The following is a 25,096-nucleotide window of genomic DNA, read 5'->3' on the forward strand; positions in this document are numbered from 1 at the left end:
TCATTAGAGCTGGCATTATTTAATTATGGCGGCTAATTTATACCCACATTCTCTTTTTGAATTGTAAACAATTGAATGGCATGGACGCCGGTAGATTAATAGAATTGTTATGAGGTCTACCAGGTAATAGCTATCAGGCTAGAAATATCAAACAGAATTCAGGTTATGAAATATCCTTTTACTTATTTCAAAAATGAACAGAATATCAGATGTAGTCAATGAAAGAGATATGGCAGAGACAATGTAGAATAACAGTTTCGCAACAATTATTGCCGAAAAATCTTCACCATCCAATCCGCACTTCAAAAAATTCAACATCATTTGATGAGAACTAGGTTATGAACTGTAGTAGTCTGTTGATTCTCGTATACTCGTGGAGCTCTTTATGAACCATGAATTGACCAAAAAATCCGAATTTGAGTCTACAGAAATGACTGAAAGACTCTCTGTAACAAATTATCAAGATAAATAGCTGATGGCTTCTCAGTTTCGATCTGAGTCTACAGAAGAGATGGAGGTTGACTGAAAGACCCCAATTGTCCTGCTTGTAACATCCAAAAAAGAGCATGAGCTGTTTGGTTCTCCAGCTCTTGAACAAATCTATACTTTTTTCATGAGGAATTGGCAATAAAAATGAACCTATTGACATTACAAATTCTTGTTGATGAAAATCGTCTTGACTCCGAAATAGGTTCCACATTCATTTTTGTTCTATTTTCCAAAAAAGTATCATTTTCTGATTTTGTTTTTGAAATTCTTAGAGTTTCATCAATCGAAACAGTGTTTGTTTTTGACGACAAAACACAATTATTTCATGAGCTTTTGGATCGTTTTATTACCTGAAGTGGCGTGTTTTTGGGTATTCAATCAAAAATACTTGTCAAAACTACAAACTATCTTTATTTATTCATTTATATACAGTCAATAAGGATGAGGGGGTATCTTTTGCCACATTGTCGACTATATATTTCAAGCTTTATTAGACTTATGATGCACTGTTTGGAACCTTTGGTGTAGTAATGAATATTACTGTGGAGTTTTTTCCCAACACCAAATCGTTATTTTCAACATATCGACACGTGTTTCGTTCACCAAGTGATCATCTTCAAAGGGAAGATTGAAACTAAAACTAACGCAAAGCTAACCCTATTTATGCTATATAGATATCCCATACAGGTAAACCATCCAGGTGTACCTCCTATACAGGTATACCAACCTAAATTAATTTTACAATTTTTCCTTATCTATTATTTTACAATATATATTCAACTGTTAAAGCTGTATATGAAACAATTTTCAGCTATATAAAATTAATTTCACAATATTGCCTATCTAAATTTATTTTTGCAATGTGTCCTTATGTAGCAATCAGTAAACCCAACAACATTATTTAAACAAGCTATATAATATGCTCTTTGGTATATGTCCGTCATCGTTATTCATAATATTATTGTGTTTACAACACCTGGATGGTGTACCTAAATGGGATATCTATATGGCATAAATGGGGATAGCTTCGCGTTAGTTTTAGTTTTAATCTTCCTCTTTGAAGATGGTCACTTGGTGATCGAAACACGTGTCGAGGTGTTAATAATAACGATTTGGTGTTGGGAAAAAACTCCAGTAATATTCTTTATTAGACTGTAGACAATATTTTCTTTCAACCACACTTTCATCAAATGTCGAAGTCACGCAATGATATCTGCTTTTCTTCATGCATGAGTTGGTATTCTCTCAACTTTTCAGGTATGATAACTTTCATTATCCATAACAACGAGGTCTAACATTTACTCAAAATATTCTCCATGCAGATCGTCGTCTTCATGACAATAGCCTGAATATTTTAAATCAGACATCAATAGCAATCCTTGACGAAGCCATCAGCACTTCCAATGTGGGTAATGATTAGTAGTTTTCCTTTTCCAGAAGGCGTCTTTAAATATGGTAGACTAGCCGTCTCATAATGCATGACATGAACTTGTAATGTTTTTATTTTGACACATATTCCCAACGGTATATTCTTTGTTGAGCCAATTCGACCATATAATAAATCTTTTTATTTTCACGTCAAAACTCGCTTATCTACCTGAGGTAAGGTCTCCTCCAGCAAACAATTTATTCCACCATTTCCGATGGAGAGCGATTTTCTGTTTTGTTTTGCCCAGCTCAACTTTGATTCCTTCAAAGTTTTCCACGATTCCTTTCAGCCCATCATTGAAGACATATTTTGGTCTTCTTTCAATTCAAGAAGATCCTTAATCGGATAATCACCCTCTCTGAAGCTGAAGTATTCTGATATGTCGAAGCACAAATATACGCGACATATGATAATTATCTCCTTCACTGAACGATCTAAATCTCTCCCAACTTTTCGAATTTCTTTTATTAGAACGGAACAAAAAGGACGGTTGCTCTCTTTCAATGCCTCGTTACATGGAAGACATTGATGTTTTTTTTTTAATTTTCCGTCTACCATTGTTACGGTCTGAACTTGAGATGTATTGAAATTACCGATCAGTAGAACATTCTTATGATAAAAATGCTCTATCATAGAGATTGTAACGAAATCCTGGAAATCTTCTGAGGATATGTTTGGTGGTATTTGAATCACTATTGATCAACTAGTACATCTACTGATACTAGGAGTATCAGAAATTACTAAAGATACATTTATTTGCATGAAAACCAAATGAATCCGAATGGCTATTGACACTGCTTTTTCTCTTACTTTTTTTGTTCATTGGAATCTTCTGTCGCATCTAATAACATTGTAAACGTTTGAAAAAAGTTCTGCATCGAGGAAAGTCGAGTTTAGCTCAAACAAATAATAACATATGAATATATTCCTAAGACTAAAGTGTAGTATGAATCAAAAACATTCACTCATTCCAGTCATTCTTGATGAGATCAGAAGCTTTTTCTCCTATCATAAATATCACAGCATTGGTGTGCCCAGCAACAATATTGGGCATGATGGATCCATCCACGACTCTGAGTCGCTCTACTCCATGAACTTTCAGTTGGGGATCAACTACAGCATATGGGTCGCCTTCAGGACCCATCTTGCAAGTTCCAACATGATGGCCTAGAGTTGTTGAGTAGTATCTGACTGTGCAGGCCCAGTACTGGTCGGTTCCAAAAGGAAGTTGCTCACATCCAGGAAACGGTAGTTGGTTCAATTTGGTGTCGTGGACTTTGAATCGGTCTGAATGAGCTATTGCGATTGCCTGAGGATAATTGAAAATATAAAACAAGGGAGCGAGCAATATAAATTCATAGCAATATTTCATATTACAGATGAGTCATGAGAGGGAATATATAGCAGGCTGTTTTTTTTACGTGACCTTCATTTCGTCACGGAAAGCAACCTATGAGAATGTGTTGAATATTTATTCGAAATCAAAGGTGCCAAAACATTTTTTTCATTATTTACGAAACAATTGGAACAAAAATGTTTTTTTCCGTCATTGTTATTCACCAGTATAATTTTCATTATTATTATTTCGCAGAAGTCTCCGTTGAAATTTGGCATTCAAATATTAATGATCTTAAATTATGAAACCTTCCAATCAATTCTTTGTACACACATCGGAAAAGTCTAGGGATATTTTTATAATATACTGAATATCATAAAAATAAATGCATGAGGTCGTTTAATTTCGATTAAATTGGTACACTCGACCACCCTGTAGATTTCTATGGGTTGAACAAAGCCTGCAGAAACGGTAACTAATCTTTTATGAAGTTTTTTACAAACTGTAGCTTTTCGGCTAAAATGAATAATCTGAAAGTGTCGAGTTTGTACATTCTATGCAGTTCTTGCTCAGCAATCAAACTGGAAATATTGTGCTTTAACATGGAACGCCATCACTTACCATTGGCTGAGATGAATAGAGCTGTAGGGCTTCTTCAAGGTGGCATGCGACAAAATGATGTAGCTCTTCGTTTGGGGGTCTCCCAAAGTGTTATCAGTCGATTGTGGCGGCGTTTCCGTGAAACTGGCAGTCCAGCCGAACAACATCCAGGGCGATGACGTGCTACAACTGCAGCTCAAGACCGATTTTTGGTCTTAACCGCAAGAAGACAACCGACAATCACAACACCTGAGTTGGTTAACGAGGTAACCATTGGTCGTGATACTGTCAGAAATCGACTGCATGAAGCAGAACTCCACAACAGAAGGCCACTTAGATGTCCACCTCTGTCGAGAGGCAATCGCGGTAGAAGATTAGAGTGGTGTCAAGAACATCAAAACAGAGATGCAAATGATTGGGCCACAGTTTTGTTTACAGACGAATCCAGATTTGGATTTCATCCAGATTCTCGTCGAGTAAGACTGTGGAGACGATCTGGAAATAATGAACGTTTGAGACACGTCCAGGAAGTCCACACATACAGAGGTGGTACAGTAATGCTATGGGGCGGACTCATGATCGGCGGCAGAACCGATCTTGTTTTTCCAAATCGCTCCCTCACAGCTCGACAGTACCTCGACACCATTCTTCTACCTATCGTCCGTCCGTTTGCTGGTGCTGTTGGTGAAAACTTCCACCTAATGCACGATAATGCTCGTCCACATGTCGTGCGTCTAGTGACTGACTGGCCCACCAACGAAGGAGTTAATGTATTGCCATGGTCAGCACAATCACCGGACCTGAATCCCATCGAGCATGGGTGGGACATGCTTCAACGAAGAATTACTCCGCATATGGGGAACATTCACACAACGTTTCAATTGAGAGAGCTTTTAATCGCTGAATTGGCAAATGTACCTCAACAAGATATTGACAATCTCATTTTGTCGATGCACGATAGATGTAGGGCCGTAATAAACCAGCGTGGAGGCCATACTTTGTACTAATTCCAATTTTTTTGTATTATGATTTTTTTCGGGGTGCCAAAGAAGAGCCATATTTTTTTTTTAGTTTTGCTTATATGCGCACTCAGTATTTTTGACCATTTAATAAATTTTGTTGTAAGTTACATTCGTTTAATAATCACCCGTCAACTTTTTTTCCCTAAAGCGATCTAAAAAAAAAATATTGCCATTTTTAAAAATATCCCTAGACTTTTCCGATGTGTGTATAAATGTATTGTACAAAAATTGGAATATCTCTGAAACTTACAAATTTAGAAAAAATCACATCGAAGTAATTCAATGAGTTTAATCAATCAACTCAATTTTCATAACCACCTGCTCAAAATATATTTTTTTCCTGATTTTGAAATTATGTGCTATCAAAAACCTTTACTCCTGAATTTTTTCTCCAAATTGGTTCAGAATGGTTAGTTTACATTGATGGTCAATCGTGGGTGGGAATTCCTAGGTCTGACATTCGATAGTCAACTGGAATGGAACTCCTTTGTTATCGATCTGAAGAAAACCTGCCGAACCGGCTTGAATCTAACGAAACTTTTGTAAAATCATTCATAAGGTGCTGACAGTACTACTCTCTTGGGCTTTCATTATTGTTATTATTATTATGTTATTTTTATTATTGTTGTGTATTAGAATGAAATAAAACGCTTCCGGCTCAAAACTATACATATATTCCTAATTCCACACCAAACCACAACCACGCTCTTGCTCGAACTAAGCTAGATTATGGTTATTTATTTGTGGTTCAGCAAGAGCAATAGCCCTGAAGTTCTTGAATGCGATTCACCATTCAACTGAGAGGTTTCTGTACCAGTTCAGTAGGAATCCTATCAGCGGAGGCCTGGGAACAACTCCTGGATCTCCATAGGGACTACCTATCCTCAACGTATGCTGCAAAAATAGCCATTTCCAAGAATCATCAGACTTATCTAATTTTCCAGATGTTGAATGGTTCCTCTTCATTTTCAAGGCTCTTCAAACTATACCAATTTTTTGATCCATGTGGAATTCACCAGACCCAAATGACACATCAATTTTTGAAAGAGTCAAATTGGAAATCTTGACGAAAATTACACTCAATCCTTTTGCCAAGACCTGAAATGAAGACCGTTATTTCAGCTCTTGGTTCGTTCCATTTTGTTTTTCTATATATTTTTTCGTTTGGCAAAGCCTAAAGCGATGCTAATGACAGGTTCTGGTCCAATGAAGCTGCTTGCAGCACCCTCCTTTGTGAGGGAGTCAGCAGCCTCATTGCCTTTAAGGCTAGTATGGCCAGGAATTCAGACCAGAGACAATCTAAGTCTTCCTATCGAGGAGAGTGGTTTTTGGCAATTTGCTACCAATTCAGACGTTGCCTGGTAGAAGCCAAGAGCTTCCAACACTGCTTGAATGTCCCAGGGTATTTTTATTGACGTGTGTATGAGGTTGAATTCTTCCAATCTCTCTGCATACAATTCAATAGCGTAAATTTCCGCTTGAATTACAGTAACATAGGTTCCTAGGCAGGTTGATATCTCTGTCCTGGGTCCGCCATCTGTAGTGAGTGATCCAGTTGTCGAACAACCACAACAACGCTTGTGAGGTCTGAAGCATTCGGATGAAGGACCTACCGTCAAGTCACTTGAAAATTATAAGAAGGCAGGTGTGGATCTGATCTGAAAAATTGCCCAGGGGAATGTTTCAAAAGGAAATGAATGCTCACCGTTACGATGAGAGTATAATATTTTGCAGCGTTGATTGGTGTTGAAAAACAGCAAATGACCCGAGAACGAAACTTATGAAGGATATGAGAGGTTCCTCACAGGTAGAAATAGTATGGAAAGTACCGTATTAACGAAATACATTTTTGGGAAATACATGAAGGCACCGTTTTCAACTAAAATATAGGTATGGTGTCATTTTGAATGGAATGTTATTTACGAAATCGTTGACCTGACCAGTTCAATTATATAATTTGGACTGACATTGAATTTGTTTTAAAGGAATTTATTCATGTTTGAGTTGGTCATTATTAAGATGTGATTACGTAAGAAAGTTTTTATATTTGCACTTCACCTTCACTATTTTCGATGAACGACTTTTTCCTAGGTTATTTATGGAGTGATTCATCGGTTACTCGAGTGCGTTAAGAATATTCTTCGAAATATCTGACATTGAATTTGATTCACAAGTTTGGTAATGTCGAAACATGCACCTTTTTAAGAAAGTGTACGAAATATTTTACTGGTTCAATTGAAATGATTCTTAAATGTTGAAGCAGGCACTTTTCTTGTTACATCATGCTGTTTTTCTGTATTGGATGTGAGGAAAATTGTATTATGACAGATAAATACATTGGAAAAACTGATATTTCAAATGAAATTTGCAATATTACCTCCTTCTAGGAAACTGATATGGACTGTTTATACAGGGGTGCGCAAAAGTCCGGAATAAAATTAATATCTTTTTAACCAGTGTTTTAGGAAAAAAACGCTGAAACACGTCAGTTGATTTCACGTTGTACGCATTTTTTGGCAATAAAATGAAATATTTTTTTATCCCCTTAGCTGCAACCCTCCCCAATTTTATTTTCAAATGCAAACCTATGTCGTGTATGGGCTGATTGAAAAGCCCATAAAAAATGGAATCTGACCATACCCTTCATTTTTTTTTACTCATGCGGTTACCACGAAATGAGAAAAAACTCGTTTAAAACCAAAAAAGTTAGAAATAGCTACTTAGTGCTATCTACGGGTGAATTAACGTTGCAAAAAACAAATAAGTGGTGATGATGTACATTGCTCAACAATTGCTAAGGATCACCAGTACCTACTTTCTAACAGTTTACAAATTTTAAGAACAGACCAACCAGGCCAGGCACCACAACAAATTCTATTGATTTACGTGTAAAACTAATAACGGAATGTAGCATCAACATTCTGTGGATTTTATTTTTTTACCAAAAACTTACACATAAAATAAGTTCCGTCCCAAGCAATTGTTGACCAGTGTACCTCAAAGAGAGAAAAAGGTTGTTGCATTTTTTGTACCAAAATGACTGCCCTGATAAGAACCATTGTCTTCAAAATTGTGGCATTTCTGGGTGAAATTGAAATTGTATGTATATTTAGTTTATTAATTGGGTATCTTCAAAGTGTTCTTTTTAAATTTGCTAAACAAAAATGGTATTTTCAGAGAGGTAGCGTATCGAAGTCTTGATATTTTTGGGATGTGGGGATAGAATGCGGAGTCAAAGTGAGATGTGTACTTTATTTAATGCAAAGTATCCAGAAAATCACCAGGCTACTGTGAGTAATATCTTACACAAATTTGAAGAACATGGTACAGTGAAGGACTTGCCCAGGAGTGACCAGCCACATGTTTTAGACGAACATCAAAAATTTGACATTGCCGTATCTCTGCAGGAAGATCCACATTTGTCAACGGTTTCATTAGCCCAAAACAATCCTGCGTCTAGACGTACGTTTGGGAGGTTTTTGAAAACAGAAAAATACCACCCATATAAGGTATGTCTTGTTTAAGAGCTCTTGGGAGATGACTGTGACAGGCGTTTGCAATTTTGTGAGGAAATAATGAGGCGATGTGACGAGAATAATGGGTTTCCACTCAACATACTCTTTTCGGACGAAGCTACTTTTTATTTACATGGAGTAGTTGACAGGCACAACTATCGATTCTGGAGTCAGGAAAACCCACACTGGATATGCGAAGCTCGTACGCAGCGTCCTCAGAAAGTGAATGTATGGGCAGGCATCATCAACAGAATATTAGGACCATACTTTTTTGAGGGAAACCTTACAGCTGCACGCTACTTAGACTCTTTACGCTTTGAATTAGTCCCTGCTTTAGCTGTTATGTTTCCCAATGAAGCAGATCCAGATATCCCCACTGAAACACTTTGGTTCCATCAGGACGGCGCTCTTCCACATTTTGGTATTGATGTCAAAGAAAATCTCGTTGACATATTCACAGGACGCTTGATTGTACGACGTGGTACAATTGAATAGCCGCCAAGATCCCCAGACTTAACGCCATTAGATTATTCTTATTGGAGATATATGGAAGACAAGGGTTATCAAAATAGGCCGGGTAATATTGAAGATCTGAAAAGCAGATTTAGAGTGGAATCACATAATATACCGGCTGAGGCCATTCGGAATTCCGTAGACGCCTATGAGCCTGCCAAGTAGAGGGTGGAGGCCAATTTCAGCATCTGTTACGTTAATTCACCCGTAGATAGCACTAAGTTAGGTATTTGTAACTTTTCAAAAGAGTTTTTTCTCATTTTGTTGTTACCACAAAAAAAAAGGGAATGGTCAGAATCCATTTTTTACAAGCTTTTCAATGATCCCATACACGACATAGGTTTGCATTTGGAAAAACAAAGTTGGGGAGGGTTGCAGCTAAGGGGTTGAAAAAAAAAAGTTCATTTTATCGCCAAAAAATGCGTACAACGTGAAATTAACTGACGTGTTTCAGCGTTTTTTTCCTAAAATACTGGTTGAAAAGATATTAATTTTTTCCCGGACTTTTGCGCACCCCTGTATATCTGTCAAAGGAGCTATATAAACGGTCTTTCAACAGGGACTCCTGAACTTTGACAACGTACCGCGCGCTTCAGCCATTTGACGTTCGCCATAATCGTGCTAACAAGAGGACTATTCGCAATTTGGTAGATGAATTTGAGTCCACTGGAATTTGAGTCCACTGATTTAGAAAATGATCAATCAACACCCGTACGTCGACAGGACGCAAGATCTGCCGAAAACATTTGCCGCTGTCTGTGAGAGTGTGCAGGAGAATCCCAGAAAATCGATTTCACGTCGCTCCAAAAAACTTAACTTCTTGCAGATCACAACTTGGCGAAAGGGTTCGTGAATGAACAAAATTGTTGAATTTGGGACGATATCAATCCACATGAGATCCAAGAGCGTCCAATGCATCCCCAAAAAGTTACTGTTTGGTATGGATTTTGGACTGGCGGCGTAATCGTTCCATATTTCTTTGAGAACGACATTGGCAGAGCCATCATTGTTAGCGGCGAGCATTATAGCTCGATAATTATCACCTTCTTTTGGCCTGAATTGGATGATCTGGATGCCAACGACATGTGGTTTCGACAGGACGTGCCACACATCTCATACCTCATTGGATATTCTACACGAACGATTTGAGGACATGGACATCTCACATAGAGGTGATGTGAACTGGCCACCAAGATCGTGCGATTTGACTCCGTTAGACTTTTTACATGTCGGATTTTCTCAAGTCGCAGATGTATGCGAATAAGTCACAAGGCACAACGGTTCTCAAAGTCAACATAACCCATGCCATCTGTCAAATTCAGCGCTAGAGTCGCATGCGCTTCACGCAGAGAAACCGCGGACATTCGAACGATGTTATTTTCACACATAATGGCATCAATATAGGTCTTTCAAACGAATAAAAATTTCGATGCTATCTCACATATCTCACATGATATCTCCATTTAAATTTGATGATAGGAAGCGCTATTGGCAGACCCTATAGCATGATGGTCAGTTCTGTGAGCGCGTTATTTTCAACATGAAGCTGTCAATACTTCAATGTTGTGAACTGTTCCATAAACAAATGGTTTCACACTGGTACAATATTTTTTTGCAAACATATACAGGGCTGTAACGAAATAATTACGAATGCAACCGCCATCTGAATTAAGATTGCAGATGTCAGTTTTCTAATTCCAAGTTGCCTACTGCCACACGAATCTGACTCACAAACAAAAAGTTTTGCTCACCATTTTGATTCCCTCAACCATAGTTGCCACATCTTTCTCTTCAGAAAAGTAATTGGGATCGATGATTGGCCAATGCAATGGGTTTGAATCCCTCAACATGATCCTGCCTCGACTTAGCGGCTTCAGTAAAACCGGAGCGATACTGAATGATGGTTTTCCTATTACTGGACGGTATACTTGTTGGAATGTACTGTCTGTTATTCCTAACAAATTGCGGAAACTTCCAAAGACGTCTCCGTTGAGAGCTCCAGCGCCTAGAACTAGTTCCATGTCCGGGTAATTGTCGGTTTTGTTCGGCGCGTATTTGGTTTTGACGAAAGCTAATGCTTCTGCTCCCCCTGGTATTGTGTATGGACCCTTACCTGAAATTATTATGGAGTGAATAAAATTTTTTGTTACAAACATGTGAAACTCTAACGAATTTCAAAGGACAGAACTTCTTTCAATGTTAATGAGGTTATGTTATAATAACAAACTGGACAAGCATTGAAGATATTCATCCATATTAGTTATACATAACATCAGGCAAGGGGTATTCTAATTCAGGATATACAATGGAAAACACGCTGAATAGGAAACAACATGAGGAGGGCAGCTATACAAAATTATCTGAAAGTACCAATCGAAACGAGGTTACACTACACTGACAACTGACAGTTCTAAACACGTTCGACAATTGACAAGGGAACAGTGCAACGCTGTTCCTAACCCTAACATGATCCGTTTCCACCTGAATCTGGACGCTGTATGTACAGTGCCAACCATAAGTATGAAAATGCCTAATTCATGAATAATCTCTTAATATGTTTATGTATTGTACACACATTCATCAGTATGAGATTTGTGAAGTTATGGAAACATTTTTTCAAGATGATATATAAAAATAATTATTGTTGGGTGATGAGAAATGAACAGTGTATATTGAGAAAGGAAATTATGTAACATCTCCAGGAAGAGCCTTCTTATAGTATCCTTTCTATCGACAATATTCTTACTGAATCATAATCCATTGTGTGTCCTTCCTTGAAGACGTGTTCTGTTCATTCTGGAGAGTACTGGTTAGTTTTCTAAAATGAAGTTTGTTTACCTCTAAAGATGTAGTTGTAGACATCTCTTGGATTCTGAACAGTGGAATCAGACACCGTAACACTATCATTCACCATGAAGGCTAACGCAGACATCGCCATATGATCTTGAAAGTTGTAACCAACTCTAAGATCCTGAAGCAGAGGTATTCCAACTTTCTCAAGGTGTTCTTTGGGACCTATGCCGGACAGCATAAGTAAATGAGGACTATTGATACTTCCTGCGCTTAGTATTACTTCTTTCTTAACATGAACAACGAACTTCTTTCGGTTTTTGAGAAACTCCACTCCATAAGTACGCCTAGATGATGGATCTATCAGAATTTTGGTGACTCTAGATTTGAGCGATATGTGAAGATTCGGTCTGTTTTGTATCGGTTTGATGAATGCTTTGGCAGCACTGTATCGCCTTCCATTTTTCAAAGTAGCTTGCACCCTGGAAAAACCTGAAAATAGTGAATGCAATGTTGCAAACATTACTTGGGGTTTACAGGGAGAGGTAGGTATTTTGTTGATAACAATAATTGAAACATACCTAATCCTAATTTTCCGTTGGGATCATTGTTTGCATATCCTAAATCCTGACCAGCCTTCATAAACAACTTCACAAACTCACTTTCATACCCAGGATGTTCAATATTCAGGTAGCCTCCTCTATGATGGAAGTCTTCATCAATCTCTCCACAAAGTGTGCAATTTTCGGATTTCATGAAATACGGAAGGACATCTTCATAGCTCCAACCATCGTTGCCCATTGCTGCCCAAGAATCGTAATCCAGTCTTCAAAGGAAAAACAAATATTGTTTATATTATTTAATGTCATGATCTGCCATACATTTGACTGAGTAACTGATACCTAAAATCCTCTCAAAATTCTCTTATAGGGAGAATTACAAAAGAAGATAAATACCTTAGATTTATATCGATGCCAAAAATATCAGAGAACCTACGAGGAAATATTGTAGAAAAATTGAACTTTCAAAGTGACTACTGAGTTGAACCACTGAAAATTCATTAACTTTTTGTAGAGTATAGTACTAAAGATGCAGTCAATTCGGTGAGATGATTATGTTGATCTTGGAATTTAGAGAAGAAGGCAATATAATTTGTTTACTTCACATTTAGACATGCATGTTCAACAATATGAATATTATATGCATATTCATCTTTGCCATACTTTTGATATCCAAATAGGTATTTTTTGTGAAAATAAGGGCATTAGTGATATCAAGTTTGAATTTGTTTTTCTTAATGTTGCAATGAATTGCGGATAGTCCATCACACTTCAGAAATTCCTAAAATCAAGAAATAAAGTGAGAGAATTTTTACAGTACAAATGATTGATATAAAAAAATAATGCAATCGTGTCATGTCGTGTCGTGTCGAGTCGAGTCGAGTCGTGTCGTGTCGTGTCGTGTCTTGTCTTGTCTTGTCTTGTCTTGTCTTGTCAGGTCAGGTCAGGTCAGGTCAGGTCAGGTCAGGTCAGGTCAGGTCAGGTCAGGTCAGGTCAGGTCAGGTCACGTTACGTTACGTTACGTTACGTTACGTTACGTCACGTCACGTCACGTTATGTCATGTCATCTCATATATCGTATGTCGCATGTCGTTTGTTTTGTCTTATGAATTATGTCGTATATTTCGTACGTCGTATGTCGAATGCCGAATGTCGTATGTTTTGTCTTATCTCGTATATTCGTATGTCATATGCTATATCTTGTATATGTCGTATATCTCAAATCGTATGTCGTATATGTCATATATATCGTATGCCGTTTGTCTCATAAGTCGTATGTTGTATATGTCATATATCATATCATATTATATATGTCATTTGTCATTTGTCTCATATATCTTATGTTTTATGTCGTATGTCTTATATCTTATGTCGTGTGCCGTATCTCATATGTCTCATATCGTATGTGTGATGTCTTATGTTGTTTGTCGTATGATATATGACGTTTTCTGATTGTATTTCTTGATCACCGAGGCATTTAAGTAAAATATTTGTGTAGATGCCAAGTGATATCCTTGCGGTGGGTTGACAGCATTGTCTTCCACAAAATTATCTACAAGTATACTTTCCTTACTCATACTTCATCATTTTGATCATGAAGATAACGGTAGCTTAAGCATGTAGTTTATATTCGATACTATTAAAAACAAATTATAATTTTCCATAACAGACGCGAGTATTGAATTTAAATGGATATGTAAAAAATTTCGAACCTTGAACAGACTAACAACAATTTCACACAATGCATCCAATTGCACAACTTCATAGTGATTTATGGTGAAAATAATTATCACTCAACTATGAACCTGAATTGTTTTCATTTCAATTAGACATGCTCACCTGTCAATTCAGTAAACAATTTAAATCGTATATTAAAATAACTCCAAGAGCATTTCAGTACAGAAATCAGGAACTCAATGGGTTTTTCAGTGATCATAAATGCTGACTTTGGCTTCGTTGAGTTGATATTTTTTTCAATTCAGTATCAAGCCGAATCACACTTATTTATTAGCGGCTGAACATTTATTCACAAACTGTTACTGCCCAGGATCACTGATGTATTTTCATGTGACTTCAAGTCATTCATCTTCTGTTGGAGATGTGGACAATTGGAAAGATGTTCGACTGATGAGGCCATATGGCAGAATTCGCGAAGGCTTACATCTTTTTTCATTTCAAAAGATGCTGGTGTGTTAACCTAGTATGTCCAATTCTGAGACTAGTAATGATTGTTTGATGATTACGATTGACGCCGTTAGAATTTTGGAGGTTAGATTTTACCATTTTCCTTTTCATGAACTTTGTGTAATTGATTTCAATCGACTATATAAGTCGGTATGTGATACATTTTGTGTTGCTTTCGCACTACAGTTTGAAGAAGCGTTTCGTTGCGCTTCTCTTCACCAAGTATCTCGATATGGAATGTGGGATGGAACCTAAACAAGTTTAATGGTTTTTTCTCTTGGTGGAGTTCACGCAAGTCAGTTTTGATTGTTTGGAGAAGTGGATTTGTAAAGAAAGAACCGCCTAATGCCGCATTGATTTTGTTCACGAAAAAAATCATGAGAATGTTGTATAATATTGCCTGCTTATTTTCAATAATGGCTTGTTGCTGACCTCATCTTGTGATCTGATTAAAAAATTATAGTGTTCCTCAGAGGCGACTCAGTGATTCCAGAAACAAATAAGAATATTGACTTCTTGAGAACTTCTGAGCTTTACCATAATACAATTGAAAAATACCATCAACATACCTATTCCCACGTGTGTACATCATGAAATTGATGACAGAAGTTCCGCCCAAGGCTTTTCCTCGAGCCATGTTACATCTTCCATCTTTCAAACCAAGACAGCCAGTTTTCAGTTTTTCACTTTTGTAGCCCCAATTGAAGCCGGTGCTGGATTGAAATGCAGCCATCAGTGGTACGTCGCTGAGAAAATTTTCATCTTCACCAGCTTCTAATAGGAGCACGTTCCATTTTGGATTTTCGGTGAGGCGATTTGCAACCACACAACCACCGGAACCTATTGAAATATTGATGAAAATTGAAATATTTGTAGTCTATATGATACTTTTTAGTGCCTCATGAACAATTATTAACAATAGAACGAAATGCTATATTTTTCTCGTTGAAAATCATTGGAAAGCTGAAAAAACTGCAATTTAGATTTATTCTCTGTTGAAAAACTTTGCTTCGCTTGTTGTTGGAGTCATGAGTGAATTAGTAAACTATTATTTCCTTTTGGAATTATATATTTCATGGTTGGTTCTTTTCATAGAAGGACTCTGTGAAGACTGAATGAGCCACCAGAAGTTCAAACACATTTCAAAGTATAACGAGTAAGCAAAGTTAATCTGTAGTTGGCATAATGAATTTTGAATACCATACCAAAATTTACAAGTCACAATCAATTCAATATTGGTATTTTTTGGAAAATGTATCGTTGTTATTTCAAAGCTCCATAATTTTTGAACTGGCGAAATCATATCTACCAACAGAGCAGATAGAGAATCAAAAGCCCCCATTAATGAGTGACCTCTCGACTCTCTATTCACTTTAAAAAATTAGAGGATGATACTTCGCTAAGAATATTGAAGTTTTCGCAGTGAATATAAACAGGTTCTGATCCTACATGAACAAACTGGACATGCTTCCAAATTGTTACCATTTTTTTTTCCGACATCGAAAAAAAGTATATTTGTTCTAATGTAGAAGAATCTTCTGAATACATTCATTTCACATCAGAGAATTTTGAAACCTCTTTGTTACATGTTAACATTATTTTATTTTTTGTTTCATTATTATTGCAACGTTCATTGTGTAAACAATTAGTGAAAAATATATACATTGATATAAAAACACACATATTGTAAAAAATTTCGGGAGAAATCAGTTTGATCATGTATATTATTAAAATTAGGGAGGAGAAAAATTCGACAGGAACAAAATGATGTTATAAAAATTGAAATAAAAAAAAAAGTGGTATTCATATCGAGCACAAAATCGAGTTGCTTAGTGGGCCACTATAGAGTGTGTGTAGTTGATGAATAATAAATAAAAAATGAGACTAACCTGCCCCAATAATAACAAAGTCATAAAACTCCTTGAAACTATTGCTATCTTCCACATCTCCATCACTGAGTGCAAAAAATCCTCTGAGATCTCTGAGCCAATCCTGGAATTGCGCGTCGCAAACAACTACAAAAATCACCAAACCCAGTAAAGTTCTCATTTCGTAATGAGAGCTGAATTTTTTTTCACTCGACGCACCTATCTCGTAACCGAACGCATTATCAGTTTAAAGTACGACCAGATTCAAAAATGGAATTTACAGAAACTGATTGACCTTGCTGTTCAATCCAACCAGCAGCAATTGAGAAACACGTTGTCTTTGACTTATATTTTCTCAACAAACATGTGAATTCGTTACAAAAAGTATGAAGAATACTCGAACACAGATACATTCAGAAATTTTATGGCAGTAAATTCAATATATTTACGAATGGAAGACGCAAGGACATGAGTTAATCAGACGCCATGTCACTTTCTTCAACCTCTCATCCGTTTGGCATTGACAGACGCATTCTTGAGATTTTACACATGAAAATCTACCAAGAGACCTTTCAGACACGCATGGATACTTCTGAAACTATGCTTCAGAAAAGTATATTTTTTTAGGTAGTATTTTTGGAAAAGATTGGGGACAAAGCAGAAGAGGAGTACAATTTTTTCCATGAACTCCAGTCTAATAATATAAAGATGGTGTAATTACAATTTTTGACATAAAGTAAGTGAGTAAGAAAGTAAATTTTATTCGGGTAAGCATAATTCACAATATGAATTCCAAATTGAAACTGGATAACTTCAGAAACTAGAAAAAAAGGAAAGAACTAACTAAAACTGGAAATTGTGAGTCCAGACTGAGCCACCTAAGCAATGCTTGTGTTGTAGTCATCAATCTGGATTACATTGATCATTCATATAGTGGGTGGTGAGTAGAAAGAAGAAAAAAAACCAAAGTTGAGTCGAATTGTTCCTTTAGATGATTTGATTTATAGCCAGTCTTCAAGTATGCCCACTGACTATATGTGAAAAGCTTTCTTTCCTTATACAAGGAATTGGGCAAATTAACCTACAGGGTAGGAAGTTTAGACTGAGCTGAACGAATTGTTCTTTAGATGATTCAACCGCTCTAAAAGCACCTTGAGGATTTTTCTGTAGTACTTGTGTTTTGTAATTGAGAAAAACACCATCATTGTCAAAATCCTGGTTGATTTTTCGGGCTATTTCGGCAGCGCTTTGACTCAATTTGAACTGTATTGGCCATAACTGATCATACAAGTGATTTCCGTTTACTTTTGTAGGAAAATTGGTATCTGTAGATCATAATTTACATTGTTTGCATTCAAAAAAATGTAGATCCGTTCCCTATGTACACTGTTTCATTCATGATGAATCATCTATCTTTTGGGCAGCTACAAAACAGAAATCACTTGCTTTGCCTGCCTCCTGAGCATCTGGTAAGGGCCTCTGATTTGTCTTTTGAGATTATAAGGGGGCTCATCAACTAACAACAACTTATTTCCCATCAACATTCTCGAGTAGATATCAATAATACATTTTGCACTTATCATTTCAATAAGTACATGATTCTACTTGATATAAAAAAATATTTTACTGCTGGAACAAAACAGAGTGGATATGAAAATTGAAAAAAAACAATCATTTCTGAAAATTTATTTATTTATTTATTTATAGTACAATACTCTACAAGACATAGCCCAATTACAGAGCAGGAAATAACAGAGTATAATAAATACATCACAAACAAGTGACTTTAAATCTACAAACACTACAAACAATACAAACAAGTGAATATAAGACTACACATTTTATATTTATTATAAGTGACAAAAGAATTATTTTAGAAAGTGGGATTTTATATTTGACAATTTGCAACTGAATATATCTAAATTATCGCTAACAGAATTTGTCACTTTACACATGGTATGGATCGGAGAATTATTCATAACATTTGTGCGAAATGTTTTTATATAGAAAGTACTCGGGTGTCTGGAGCAAATTCTAGGAATGCAAATATTAAACTTTTCCAGTAATGTTGGACAGTCAACTATGCTTTTGATAATTGTATAGGTTAGTGCGGCACTATAATATTCACGCCTTTTTTCGAGACTGCAAAAGTTATGCTTTTGTAGCAATTCAGAGTGGGTTGTTCCTATTGGAGGATAAATGCCATCGGTTTTTAGGCTTAGCAGTTTAAAAAATCGTCGTTGAATTGCTTCTATTCTATCAATGTGATATCTATAAAAGGAGCTCCACACAACTGACGCGTACTCTAACTTTGATCTTATGAAAGCATAGAATAAAGTTTTTGGGGTCGAAGTTCCTTTGAAATCACTACTGTTACGTGCAATTAATTCGTACAAACGACAGGAGGAGGTTACAACATTATCGATATGCCTATTAAATGATAGTGCAGTGTCAAATGTGACGCCAAGATCAGTAAATGTTTCTGGTTTCACCAGGGAAACGTTTTCTATTGAATAATCAAAGATCAAGATATACGTTTTCAAACTGTAGGACATGACCTTACATTTATACGGGTTCAGCGACAAGTTATTTCGATGACACCATTCTACAACTCGTCCTACGTTTGCTGAGAGGTTCACACAATCATCTATGTTCCCAACGAGGCAGTATAGTTTCAGATCATCGGCATATAAAAGGAAATACACATCTATAACATCTGCAATATCAATAATGAATGTATTGAAGAGCAACGGTCCCAGATTTGAACCTTGTGGAACACCGGAAGAAGCACTATATTCGGTAGATTTGAAACCATTGAGCTGAACATACTGTTTTCGATCCAGTAGATAGGACTGAAAGAGTGCGATTAGGAATGGAGATAATCCAAAGGCTACTAGTTTGTTCAGTAGAATGCCATGGTCAAGCCTGTCGAAGGCCTTAGAAAAGTCTGTGTAAATAACATCAGTTTGGGCCCTATCGTCAATAGATTCAGCAATATGTTGGGTTACAGTCAGAAGGTTGGTGACCGATGAACGATTTTTCATAAAACCGTGTTGGTTTATACTTATATTGCAACTAACATGCTGATATATAATTCGCTCCAGCAGAATCTCAAAAACCTTTGCAAAGTTGCAAATAATAGAGACGGGCCGATAATTTGAAATATCTCGTCTATCTCCTTTCTTGAAAATAGGACAGACTTTTGATGATTTCCAGATCCTTGGTATTGTAGCCGATCTTAAGTTTTTTTTAACTTTCTTCCAAACTTTACATGCCTCATATAAAATATTTTCTTGCATTATTCTAAAGTCACCATTCATGGGAATACAAAGCTGGGATAATCTAGAAGAAGTATCCTATATATAAATATTAATGAACTACAAATGTACTATAAAAATATGTATGTACAGTATGTCTAAACATGTTGGAATCATATTAAATTGATAACTTTATTCACAACGTATACAGATTACAAATAATATTACAAATAATAATTACAAATAATAATTACAAATTAATAATAATATATAAATATTTCTTATCCCCTTTCATATATTGGGACCTTTCACCTAAGCGCAAATGTGCTTGTGTTGTGATAGGTATCCCTTTTTTTAAAAGGAGATTTTTATTCTGTCAGACATTTTATATACATTTCATATTTCTGGAGAATGGAGCTTTCAAGTATATGTGTTCAATATAATTTTTCAATAATAAGTTGATTGTAGCGTAGAAATGATTTTATAGCAATTTTGTATTTCTTTATGTCTATAATATTCCTGGACTCGGGTGGTAGTAAATTGAAAAGTTTTGGGCCAAAGTAATATACAGATTTCTGTGAATGACTTTGAATAAAGGTAGATGGATAGACCTTCTTATAGCAGATCTGGTCTCTTTTTCAATAGTTGAACTTTGGTAATTTACTTTGTTATGAAATATCCATATTAAACAAGAGTAAGAGTAGAGACTTGTGATGTTGAATAAGTTGATTTCTTCATACAGCTTTTTTGTGGAAAATAAACGGTCCTTCTTACAAATAATTTTCAGTAATGTGTTTTGCATTATTTGTAAACCTCCTAAATTTTTTTCAAACGTTCCTCCCCATGCTGTAATGCAATACTTAAGAACAGACTCTGCCAGTGCATAATATAAGGTAAGCATGTTCTTACGGGTTAGAATATCTCTCAGGGAGTAAAATTTGTGAATGAATTGCCTTAGTAGATAATAATTAGTATAGATAGAGGACGAGCCAGCACAAGTGCACAATCTTTTAGGATGAATGCTGGAATGTCATCTGAACCAGTGGTCTTCTTAGGCTTGAGCGACCTTAGTGCCTTGTATACTTCGTTTTCACTGAAGCTTGATATACCGAGAAAATAACTATTATCAATTTCAGAGTTTGGTTGAGAAGGGGAACAAGCGGTATACGATGGTTGGAAAAGATTGGCAAAACCGTTTACGATATTAGAGTGCCCCTCCAGTAATTGGCCTTCAAAATTCAGTACTTGTGATATTTTGGAGCTACCTCGTTTATTATTTATAAATGACCAAAATCTGTTGGGATTGACATGTATTTCTTTCTCAGTTTCACCTAAGAATTTTTTATATGCCACATCAACATGCTTTATTTTTGCTCGAAGATGTTTGAAATCTTCAAGGGCCTGCAGATTACACTCACGCTTGTATTTGCGCCAGATTCTGCTTTTAGCCTGCGAATCTCTAATAATGCTTCTATTATACCAAGGAGGATATTTAGTTTTGGGTTCAACTGTATTATACTTGGGAAAGCAGCGATCAAAAACATTATGAAGTTTTCCATAGAATTTCGTACACTCAGAGAGATCCCTGTCAATATTCTTGAGTGTGTGCATTTCTGTAAAGTTTTTTCCACATATTTTTTAAAAAAAAGGTCTCCTTATAGAAATCAAGGTATAACAATATAATTTATTTCATTCCATGTATACAACTTCACCAATTATTTATCGGAAAGAAGAATCTTGGTAGACGCATTTCAGTTGCTTACCATGGACTCGATACGAAATTGTTTTCAGTGATAATTTACATATTGAATACAATAACGAATCAATAAAATTTTCTATTCAAGGTCAAGTTCTGAGTGTTCTCATCGAATACGTTGGAAACTTGAAAGAATCTGGCTCATACAGATTCGGAAGCAGATTACCTCATATACGCAACATTTATTGTTATATCCCCAAATGCCAGTATACCGAGGGCTCTGTTGAGATGATTGATTTAATTACATATGGCCCAAATATATATTGCGGTTCATGAATAACTGATTAATTTATTTTCTACGTAACTTACAATTAATGAGTAAAAACCAGACACATATCAATTTTTAATTCTATTATGGAATTTACAGAGCATAATTTCCCCCTTCAACCCCCTTAGAATAACAACACTTTCGAAAAAATGAATGAAAAGAGGTTACGGTTGCCTTCGGGAGATTTTTCTATGAGCGATCCTAATAACAAAGAACTTGCCATTGAAGTAAAGGTCGTAAATTCAGAAACAAAGTAGACAGTGAAAATTACACCCAATATCTGCCTATAAGTTTTTTGTTGAAGAACTATGGAATAAAAGTCTGCATTAATCGTTAAAAATGTTAAAGCCTTTCAAATATTTAGGGGTATGGTGATTTACAGCACTGTACGCCACTGTCTCTGAGGATAGCTCTCACTTCAATAATTCACGTTCATTTTGAATTGTGACTTGGCCCTTCATTGTGTCATGTAGTGTTGGATTGTACCAACCAAGCAACTAAAAAGATAATTAACCTAAGTGTATCAGTTACTCTAATTACCTATGACCACACACTAGATACTTCTTTGTTACCACTCAAGTAATTATAACGTAATACCTGCGATACCAAAATGGTTCAACAAAACACTCATTGATTAAATACGATACCTTTCTCTTTATCAAAAAGGAGCCCAGCTCAGTTATAAAATCGAGTGGAGAATTTATAATCATGTTACATGAAATTACCTCAACATCAATAGTTGATAACGTTGTTTCGATATTCATTTACCTCACGCCTTGAATATAAATGGTGGTGGTATATAATACAGCTAGACAATTTTGAGTATATTCGAATCGGTTGGGATTTTCATTTCATAGGATATAATTAGTACAATGAAATATTATTGATTTTTTCGAAATTGAATGAGAGAAATATTTCAAGCTGCTGCCTTCTTCAGAACATACAGTATTGAGATCGGGTATCAAAAGTGCATATGGAGCAAGTCATTGTAAGGCCAGTTTCCGAAACTTCCCCACAAATGGATGTTGCTGATGAATATCCTGTTTGAATTATATGAATTTTAATTATTCTGTAGAAGTAGTAATTTCAAATATAAATCATTGTATTTTCATGTCATTTCCCTTTAATCGGACCAGGATTTTTTCCCAATTTTTGAGAACTATTGATGGAATAATTCTTTAAAATGAATTCGAATTATCATTTTCAATTATTAAATGGTTATATCCTCGCTTCTATATTTCAAAATTGTATAGAAACAAATAACAGAAAAAATCGAATCGAAGACCTCCGAGGAAACGACTTTATTGATACGACTATGTCATATTAATTTCAAGAACTCACTTCCATTCACTTGATAATGAAAACAGTGAGGTGCATCTAAAAAAAGATATTTCACATTAACTGCTATCAAACTTAATGGGTACTAGTTTGCCAGACCTCATAGATCTCGCAGACCAGAGAGACTTGGGTTTTTTCAACTGCATCTTTCAATTTACCCTCGTAACACAGGATAAAAAATATTTTTGTGGCCATTTATCAGATATTATTTTGGCTACATTTCTGGAAGGACAGATTGCAGAAAAGTATTTGGAATTCATGTAATGATGGGATGAAATTTTTCCAGAATACATGGCGGAGCACATCCGAAACATCCAATTTTCCATGACTCTGGCACATAAATCAGGCTGAATGTGACCGATGACAGAGGTTATGTTGACTTTGAGGACCGCTGTAATTTGTGTCTTAGACGCATACTCCTGCGACTCAAGAAAACCCTACAAGAAAAAGTCTCACGGGGTCAAATCCCACAATCTCAGTGGCCAGTTTACATCGCCTCCACGTGAGATGGCCATGCCCTCAAATCGCTCCTGCAGAATATCCAACCACATATCGCTCAAAGAAAATGGTAATCATCGACGTATAGTGCCATCCGTTGACGGTGCTGGCCTGGCTAACGTCGTTCTCGAAGAAATATCAACCGCTGATGCTGCCAGCCGAAAATCTACACCAAACAGTGACTTTTTTGGAATACATTGGACGCTTTTGGATCTCATGTGTACTAGTATCGTACCAAATTCAACAATTTTGTTTGTTGACGTACCCATTCATATAAAAATGGGTCTCATCGCTGAAGATGATTTTTTGATGGAAATTAGGGTCAATTACCAACTACTCCAGAGCAGACTGAATGAATAACAACTTTAAAAAGATGACCGTTATCAATTGTCAAAGTTCAGGAGCCTTGTTGGAAGACCCTTTATATGAGTCTACATTCATGATCATATATGCGATCATTAATCTGGAATCAGAAAATTCAGCTCATCCCCAGTACTTCTCAAAATATGTTAAGACACATGCCATATATCTGCCGGATTCGAAGGTCATAACCTTCACATATTATCTAGATAATTCCGGGAACTATTGATAATAAGAAACGACAATATTCTCGAATAATAACGATGAGATTGAAACCTTTGGTATGAAAGTTGTATAACTTTTTTCGAGATCAATTGCCCTGACACCAAACTGATATTTTTGCACTCGACGCGCGTTTCGCCAACAAAGTTAGCATCCTCAGAAGAAGAAAATTGATACCTTGTCTAGTCTGGTTAATCCTTATATACTAAAACTTGTTACCTGGGGTAACAGTCCAATATGGAATTTCTCGGTAATTAACTACCTGCAAGTTCTTAGTAATTATTATCTTCCTTACAGAAGATTGAAAAGCGGGCCAAACGGAATGGGTCCCTTATCGCCATTCATGCTGTTTTTATATTTTGCTATTTCTAGACTTTCACATGCATCGAGTAGCCTGGTGTCATGCACATGCTCAATCAGTTCCAGATTGTTTTCACCAATTGTGTGGTCCATGTCTAGAGCATGTTGGGTGACACTGGATTTTTCTATCCTTCCGTATTTCATGTGTGAACAATGCTCCTTGAAGCGGGTTCTAATCGTTCGTCGGCTCTGGCTGATGTATTTGCTGTTGCAAATACATCGGCAAGATGTATTTGCAACAGCAAATACTGTGTTTTCTAGTCTATCTTTTGGATTAACAAGAAGCTGATGCAATTTATGAGAAGTTTTATATGCAACTTTCATATTCACTTTATCGAATATCTGTTGAAGCCCTCTCGTGTATTGGGGTTCATATGGGATTACTATAAACTCCTCTTTTTGGAAAGTCGAAGATTTACGAAGTGCTTCCCTAAACTTGCATTTTCTAATTATCTTGTCAACTATATTGGGGTTGAAACCGTTTGCTTCAGCTACATAACGAATCACTCTCTTTTCATTGTCGTATTTATCTTTCTTTAAAGGAAAAGTTATTAACCTGTGTACCAGAAATTGCAGTGCTGCCATTTTTTGTTGTGGACAATGATTCGAGGCATTGGGAATGTATCTGAAAGTGCCCGTGTCATTCCTGTAAATGTCAAATTCTATTTCGTTCTGTTCGTTCCTTATGACCAATACATCTAAAAACGGCAACTCTCGTTCTTTTTCTACTT

General features: G+C 36.2%; 1 protein-coding gene across 1 annotated transcript; it reads right to left on the bottom strand.

The window, feature by feature from the left end:
• Positions 1 to 877: 877 nt before the first annotated feature.
• On the bottom strand, positions 878 to 16,784 carry LOC111510708 (glucose dehydrogenase [FAD, quinone]). Its single transcript, XM_074182947.1, has 6 exons — positions 16,328 to 16,784; positions 15,008 to 15,278; positions 12,276 to 12,520; positions 11,743 to 12,186; positions 10,656 to 11,017; positions 878 to 3,227 (listed from the first exon to the last, which is right to left on the bottom strand). Exons 1-6 carry the CDS (start codon positions 16,485 to 16,487, stop codon positions 2,880 to 2,882), a joined length of 1,830 nt encoding a protein of 609 aa, XP_074039048.1. The 5' UTR covers positions 16,488 to 16,784; the 3' UTR covers positions 878 to 2,879.
• Positions 16,785 to 25,096: the final 8,312 nt, after the last annotated feature.

Source organism: Leptinotarsa decemlineata, unplaced genomic scaffold, assembly GCF_025532065.1.
Source record: "Leptinotarsa decemlineata unplaced genomic scaffold, Ldec_3_MD MMD2_tig00026330_RagTag_RagTag, whole genome shotgun sequence".
Classification (NCBI taxonomy): domain Eukaryota; kingdom Metazoa; phylum Arthropoda; class Insecta; order Coleoptera; family Chrysomelidae; genus Leptinotarsa; species Leptinotarsa decemlineata.

Excerpts from the sequence above, each read along its gene's own strand:
- LOC111510708 (XM_074182947.1), bottom strand. The coding sequence starts at position 16,487 with ATGAGAACTTTACTGGGTTTGGTGATTTTTGTAGTTGTTTGCGACGCG. Across the intron at positions 15,279-16,327 it reads CTTTGTTATTATTGGGGCAG|GTTCCGGTGGTTGTGTGGTT; the intron begins GTTAGTCTCATT and ends ATATTTCAATAG. Across the intron at positions 3,228-10,655 it reads TGGTTGAGGGAATCAAAATG|GCAATCGCAATAGCTCATTC; the intron begins GTGAGCAAAACT and ends AATTATCCTCAG.